This window comes from Montipora capricornis, chromosome 7, assembly GCF_036669925.1.
Source record: "Montipora capricornis isolate CH-2021 chromosome 7, ASM3666992v2, whole genome shotgun sequence".
Taxonomy (NCBI): Eukaryota; Metazoa; Cnidaria; class Anthozoa; order Scleractinia; family Acroporidae; genus Montipora; species Montipora capricornis.
This window is the reverse complement of record NC_090889.1, coordinates 37,569,982-37,577,481: the sequence shown is the minus strand read 5'-3', so window position 1 is coordinate 37,577,481 and position 7,500 is coordinate 37,569,982. Positions and strand designations below refer to the sequence as shown.

The following is a 7,500-nucleotide window of genomic DNA, read 5'->3' as shown; positions in this document are numbered from 1 at the left end:
ATCCAGCGTACCAATCGCTATCCAGTGGATAGCGCAATTAGTTCCCTCAATACTTATCTCCCGTATGGTGATTTATCCATTGAATAGCGATATCCAACGTTTGAACAACCAGGCCCAGGACTCCATATTATTCAACTTATTCAATTACTAACTTTAAAAAAGATTTGGCTTCAGTCAACTTTGGAGCTCATCTGAAGTTTTTTTTGTATTATTATCATTTTTTTTTCTTAATAGGGCAACATGGAGACTGTTAGGGATATATACACAAGGCACACAAATATTGCATGGCATCTTTATATGTATGTTACTAAAGCATATTATATGTTTTAACCCTTATCATCTCAACATTAGGTTGATCATTTTCCCTTAACTCGCCTTAACTCGCACAAAGTCGCAACTGATAGGCAAGCTTAATATTTCCTTATCTCTCCTTAACTCGCATTAGCTCGCAAAATCTCTCGGCAAGTTAAGGTCCCAGAGAAGGCCTGACGAAACTGGTTTGCAGCAGCTTGCCACGTTGAAGCTCGACTGTCGAAGATTAGTCTGCTTGTTTCACAGGCTTCTTCTTCATCAATATGACTACTAACATTTTTCACGTCCTTCCTTTTATCGTTATCGTGCGGCTTGACACCTTTGTGAGCGAATTTTCCTTCCTGTAATCCCATAGTAATTACGAAATGCAGGTGTGTTCTGAAGAAACACCAACTTGGGAACAGCGATAGTAATCCTGACGTTGTCACAAGAGAGCGATTTTCGCGGGAGATAAGAAATCTTTAGTAGCTAAGGGCCTGTATACCCACTGGGCAAATTTTAAAATATTTGTCATGCATCAGTTCCGTTCTACAGCTGTGTACGGTGCTATTCATCTTACCTAATTTTTGTCAAGCCCCAACAAACTTGAAAAGGGTCGTCGTCCCGCCTCGGAGTAGGGCAACACACATGTTTAACGGGGACTCTGAGATATTTTGCGAGAGCTTTAATTTTACGAAATAAGACTCACAGGAATTGAACAATTTTCTTGAAATGTCTAATACCTGAGAGTCTTATTTAGTAAAATTAAATCTCTCGTACAAAATGTAACCGAACACTCCCGTTATAAATGTGTGTGGGGTTGGAATCTCATCTGAGCGTGAATATGCAAATTCGAGGTTGTTTAGCCGGGCTTTCATAAAAATGAGACGCGTGGCTGCGCGCAGGTACAAATGAGAATAACTGGGGGAGAACGCCATTGTTCTTTCCATGCGTGATTGAATCTCGGTTCCAGAATTATTTTCTTAATTTGTTCTATAATGCTTCAAGATTTTCATATGACGTGCTGGAATTAATCTGTGGATCAATTCCGAAAGAAGAAAACAAACGACAAAAGAGGCCTCTATACACTTTAGACACTTTAAGTGTTGAGAGAGGCATCATGGATTCTGAATTGCTAAGAGATAATTTTAGCGAATCGTTTTGTGTATGGAAAATGACGGTCCCAGAAGGTTATACATAAAAAGTTGATCTTCTGAAATTGCGTAAAAATAAAAACAAGATTTACTGATTTGATTAAAAATGAGATCGCCAGCTTGGCGACTGTTAAAACACAATTTGGGCTTCTCAGTCTTAAGTTTCCAATCATTAGAAACAATGAAACATAATACATGAAACATTACTTCTAACAGAGTGAGCCTGTCATTCTTAACAGAAACAGAGAAGCAATGACAAACGACGCCTTTAACCGCTTCATTGATTAAGTGAAGGTGAAATAGAGGCATAGTCGCAAAGAGGTTCAGGCTGGGCGATAGAAGGTATTTTGGCTACATTTGTTAATGTTCGGCTCGATACTGACGAACCATTTCGCGGAGGAAGCTGTTTTCGTCTCCCAAAAGAGTTGCAAAATAAGAAATCAAGAACATCCAAAACAGAGACAACCAGTGACTCAGATGGGCTCTTCGTGCTGCTCTTTTCCCAGCAGCAAAAGGAGAAAAAGTAGAAAGAACTAGCAGTTACCCAACAGCACATGGTCTTAATTTAACAGGTATCGACTTCCCAACACCTGTTTCACAAATTGATAAACTCGAAAAACAAAACCAAATCTTACAATTAATGTGTTTGGCTGGGAAAATGACCATGTTATTTTTCACAATATCCGCGAAAAAGACGGCGCTATTCCACGAAAATACTTGATGCTGATACAGCAAGGTGAGAACATGTACTTCCCTATGTGAAAAGGCTTATCGCTCTCCTGTATGATCAAAACAGGCATAACGAGAGTAAACATTTCTGTGAACGTTGTTTTCATGGGTATACAGCGAAGGATCTACTTGAAGGGGAAAAACCTAGGCACAAACCTAAATAAAGAGGGTTTTTGAAAAGACCAACAAAAACAGAGCTGGCAAAAGAGGAAGGTAACAAGCTGTCTTTCACAAACTACCGTTAGCAGATGAAAGCGCCTTTCGTAATATACGCAGACTTCGAGTCTTTGTTGAGACAGATCTGCCAAAAACCAGTCAAGAAAAACGTTTTCCGTAAAAACAGACATGCATGAGGGATGCGGGCTTGCTTTGACAATAGTGAGAAGCGACGGTGAAATTTTCGAAGGCCCTTTTAATTGCAGAGGATGTTACTTCCGTTATGTTACTTCCGTTGCCCATGATCCTACGCGGGGGATCTTGAGTAGGTGTGACTCGTAAACAAATGATTATGCTTGTTGGGTTTTTCGGTTGTACTCTCGTCCTTTAGAAAGCCAATCAATAGTTTGTAAGTATTGATTTCTTTTCTGATTTCATTTCATCTAGATTTATTTTGTAACCGAAAATTTCTCTTTTTAGGTGAACCACCCACGCTTAATCACCGCTCGATCACTTAAATTTTTCCAATACCGGAATGCTTGTTCTACGATACATATTAAAGTGCGTTCAAATTGTTGTTTGGTTGCTTGAAGTCTACAGAGGAGAAAACGCAGGTTTCAAATTGTTACAGGCCCACAGCACCACGCGCACCGCGATCTAAGCTAGAGAAGGACTCCTGGATACGAGGTGAGAGGACCTAAATAGGCCATTTCCGAGTTCATGTCTGCCTCCTCTTCAAAGCGAGTCTAAGTGCAAAGTTTTTGTTATGAAGATTAGTTTTCATTCTTATGTAAAGTAGAACTAATTACCATCACAAAAACTTCGCACTTGGACTCGCTTTGAAGAGGAGGCAGACGTGAACTCGGAAATGGCCTATTTCGTCTCCATCGGCCTCCAGACTTTTTAAATACGCTTAAATTAATGACATTCAGGAGGCAGCTTGGACCGGAAAAACAAAAACAAAAGAAAGAAAGAAACAGAAAGGCTAGACTATGCTAACGAGGCCGCTGCTATCATAACTGAATTTGAATTGAACGGGAAAAATAATGAAGAGCAAATTCACGGATTACTTATTGATAACCTTTTGATACGTTGAAAAACAAATAAGGGAGACTGAAGTCACGTTTTCACATGCGCAGCATTGTCTGGTCTTTGCCAGTGTTTAATACATCTACATTTAACTTGCATATTGTTTTCAGTCTTCCTAACATTAAGCAAAAAACCGTCTATATGTCAAACAGCAGTATCGGCATTTTTAAAAACAAATACCAAAAGGGAAATTAATTAACAGAAAACAGTCGTTGTCACTTTATATTTTGTCCAGTCATTTTCAATATCAACGCTTTACCAGAGCAATAAGCACCAAATACAGTTACCAACACTCCCATTACAACAATTGTACCATCCGCAGCTACCTGAAGAAGTTTCAACTCGCCCCATTTTAACTTTAACTGAACTAAACACGGCACCATATACTCTAAGAATGGCACGATGAGACTTCCGACAAAGGCCGTCAAAAGAGCGAAGTGTGGAACCACAACTGCCATAAAGAGGGTGGAAAACACAAAAAGGAATCTTGCTGTAGCAGACCAAATGAAAAAGGGAATACAAGAGGTGACTGCCGAAGCAAGTCGAGAATCATCAAGAGATTGAAAAACCGGGAAGATTACCAGTGTATAGCTGAATATGACATATATCACGTATACAACACTGGCGATTATTCGAGGGGCGCCAAAAGGAAAGTTGTTTCCGATCACTTCATCAGTGGCATGGGAGAAGGAGAGAAAGCCACAGAGCGAAAACAGAACTTTGAATACGGTGACCAACGTCATGGAAATCCCCAAGGCTGAACCGAATTTGGAAGGATCCGCCATGCTTTTCTCGATTGGAATCATAATTGGGTACACGCAGTAACTGTATATGACCAAGCTAAGCGCGACGAGGGCTCCTTCGGTATCCCAGAATAGCAAATCCGTTAAGTTTATGGTCGAGTAGTGGGTGACTGTGTACCATATCAACACGCTTACCATAGTGATCAAGGACGTTATACTCAACAAACTTTGCCATGCGACGCACGCCAGATCCTTTAGAAATGTGGTCGGCAAAACCAAAGCAGCAACAATGGACGCCCACATAGCTTCTGTGAGCCCTGCTTTGGGAAGGGCGTGTGCCATGAGGGATCCACATGAAATAAAGTACGACACACCAAAAATTGACAGATCAAGGCTTTGCAAAGCATCGAGAATCACCCCGCCATACCGCGGCCAAAGAACATAACCAAGCTCGCTGTAATTGTCACGAACTCGTGATTTCATCTTCGATGCAATTTGTGTTTTGTCATCCCCAAGGATCGTTTCATGTTCTGTGATTTCGGCGCAATTTTTATCGTAAAGGCAATCTATCATGACTGTACCGGTGTACCAATGAACTAAAGCGAACAAAGGAAAGCCAAGGATGGTTACGAGGCCTCCTTTGAACACCGCGAATGGCAAGGCCAGCGCTCCCGCTCCCAGGAAGACACTGGTCATGTTTGCAACAGCTCGCCATGTTGAAGCTCGACTGTGGAGGATTAGTCTGCTTTTTTCACAGGCTTCTACATCAATACTACTGACATTTTTCACGTCCTCCCTTTCATCGTTATCGTGCGTCTTGACAGCTTTGTAAGTGAATTCACCTTCCTGTAATCCCATAGTAGTTACGAAATGTAGGTGTGTTCTGAAGAAAAACTAACTTGCGAACAGCGGTCAGTAATATGAGGTCGTCACAAGAGAGCGATTTTCACGGGAGACGAGAACTCTTGATTTTCCCAACATTCAACGGAAAACAATCACGAATCAGTTGACCTTGACGCTTTACTCGCATAAAATTTTCGTTCAAGTCCACGTAATCAGATCACAGATGGCGACCACGTGGAGTCGTACAGTGCAAGTAGCATTCAACCTCTAGCGCCAGCATATATTCCCCAAGTTTTACCGCACGATTTTCCGATGCCGAGCGCGATGTATTGCTGTGGAGACGTCGCTGGAAACTGGGAGTTTTTCAGGCAGCAATGGTTCGATTACGAAATCGCCACGGGCCTCATTCACCGTGAAGAGACCATTCGCCTAGCAACCTTGAGATCTGCAATAGGCCGAGAATGCCTTCAAATTTTCCTAAACCTGAACCTGTCATCAATTTTTACGGGAAATGAGAACTCTTCATTTGCGCATTATTCAAAAGAAAACAATCACGAATTAGTTGACCTTGACGTAGGCTCGATTTGCGCCGCTCACTCGAGTTCGGCTATTCTCCCCGAGAAGAGACGGCTGGACGCGTGGGCGATAGATTGTCTATGTGATGTACGTAAATTTGTATAGTACCATTAGACATCCAAAAATATTGATTTTAACAAAACAGTAATTATATAACAATGCGTAAACCGTCTGTGCTCCAGATGATACGAGCTTGAGTTTGTGGTTAAATGATTAGTGTGAGTTTAAATTCAACCGGCGAATCATCAACAAAATCTTTGGGCCGCTTCGGCTCTAAGTCGACCTCAGCGCCCCCCTCGTTTTACCGCCAATAAACTCAGAAGTAATTCCAATCAATCTTGAGGAATACATTAGCGACGACTGGGAAAAAAAATTCAATAGCAATGGATTGCAAAACCGTATTTTGACGTTGGCGCCAACTGGAAAATTATTTGAAGTTTCTGAACTCAGGCGGTATAAAACGATACAATCCCCATTCTCCAGCTTTTCGAACACTTCTATTGTCGAAATCGTGGATGTTTCCTAATTTGAAAGCATTGTAAAGCTCGAAGAGGCCGGGTCAAAGAACACAGTGACAACCAAAAAATGTAATTTATGCTGGACCGATTTGTGCAGGTGAGATTCTGATTGAAGCAGCCGTAAAACTTGCCAAGTCTTTGCTAAAACGAGATGCTTCTGTGAAGCATACACTGGGTTGCCTAAGGTACGTGCTACAGAAAATCACAAGGCACTGAATTGTGTGGTATTGAAATACAGCATTCCAGTCTCTGAAGAATAACAAATAAACGAGAAGCGAGAAACATTGGCTTCTGGGTTGACATGTTGATAATTTCCAAGTTCCCTCACAACTTCTTATCACCACAAGTGTGCCCTCTGAGCATCTGAGGGCATTGTAATAATAAACTTCACTGAAGTCAAGCCCTGTTTCGCGGGGTTAGTGTTAGGATGGGAGACCAAAACAATAAACCCCTCACGAAGAACAGAAACATCTGACCGAAAATACTATTAACGCTAACAAATGCGAACTCAGCAAGGTACAGATTTTGTTAGCTTGCTTTATGCAAAACAAATATTGATGAAAAAGCAAATAACTATTGATACACAGTTTTCAGAAAGAGCAGAGGGAAGTTTCCCGGACGGTCGATCGAGAATAAAATATTTACGACATCAAAACAACATTAATTTTGAACCGTGAATATAGAATATAAAAAGTTACGATCAGCGACAAACATTTTGGGAGATTTTTGCTACGTTCAAGTAAATTGCAAAATCGAAAGTGACATGGCCGGAATTCAGCGGGCGCCGTGATTAAGTTACCGCAGCATGTTTACTCGCCACACAGTGAAGCATCTGTGTCAAATGATGGCAAGATACCGAGTTTTTGTAAGTTTCTTTTTCTGTCAAGTGTTATAAAGTTTGACAATTAAATGAGCGAAGTCAAAACAAAGATCACAATCGCCCAACTCTTGTTTATGCAAAGTCAAAATTTACTCTCCAAGACGCGTACGACGTTATTTATCACCAGGTAATTCCATCATTTTGGAAATAGCAGCTACTTTATTATTCATCTGCGTCACAAGTTTTCACTGATTTTGGGGCTCATTTTGTTGAAACTCAAGCACGCTTCCAACAGGCCTGTGAACCCTTCCTGCTTACAGAGCAATACTAAAAAACTTCTCCCACATCACATTTCAACCTTAAGCTCGAAAATTCAATACACAACATGATATTATAATTCACAAAGGCAGAAAATACCACAGAATCCTTTTCCAGCGAAAAATTTATTGAAACAGACAACATATTTGCTCTTAGAGGCGAAAACCTCTTCCTATTTCATTGCGTGCGTGAAGACAAGAAACTCACTCGTGTCAAATTACCATGTACTTCAGGTAAATACAACTCACTTTGATTTCGTCTCG

At 40.9% G+C, this 7,500-nt stretch overlaps 1 protein-coding gene and 1 pseudogene across 1 annotated transcript; one reads left to right on the top strand and one right to left on the bottom strand.

The window, feature by feature from the left end:
* The first annotated feature begins 1,411 nt into the window (after positions 1-1,411).
* LOC138055893 (uncharacterized) overlaps positions 1,412-7,500 on the top strand; it is an 8,841-nt pseudogene continuing 2,752 nt past the window's right edge.
* LOC138057110 (vesicular inhibitory amino acid transporter-like) lies at positions 3,218-6,442 on the bottom strand. The gene has a single exon (XM_068903166.1). The coding sequence runs from the start codon at positions 5,018-5,020 to the stop codon at positions 3,635-3,637; it is 1,386 nt and encodes a 461-aa protein (XP_068759267.1). The 5' UTR covers positions 5,021-6,442; the 3' UTR covers positions 3,218-3,634.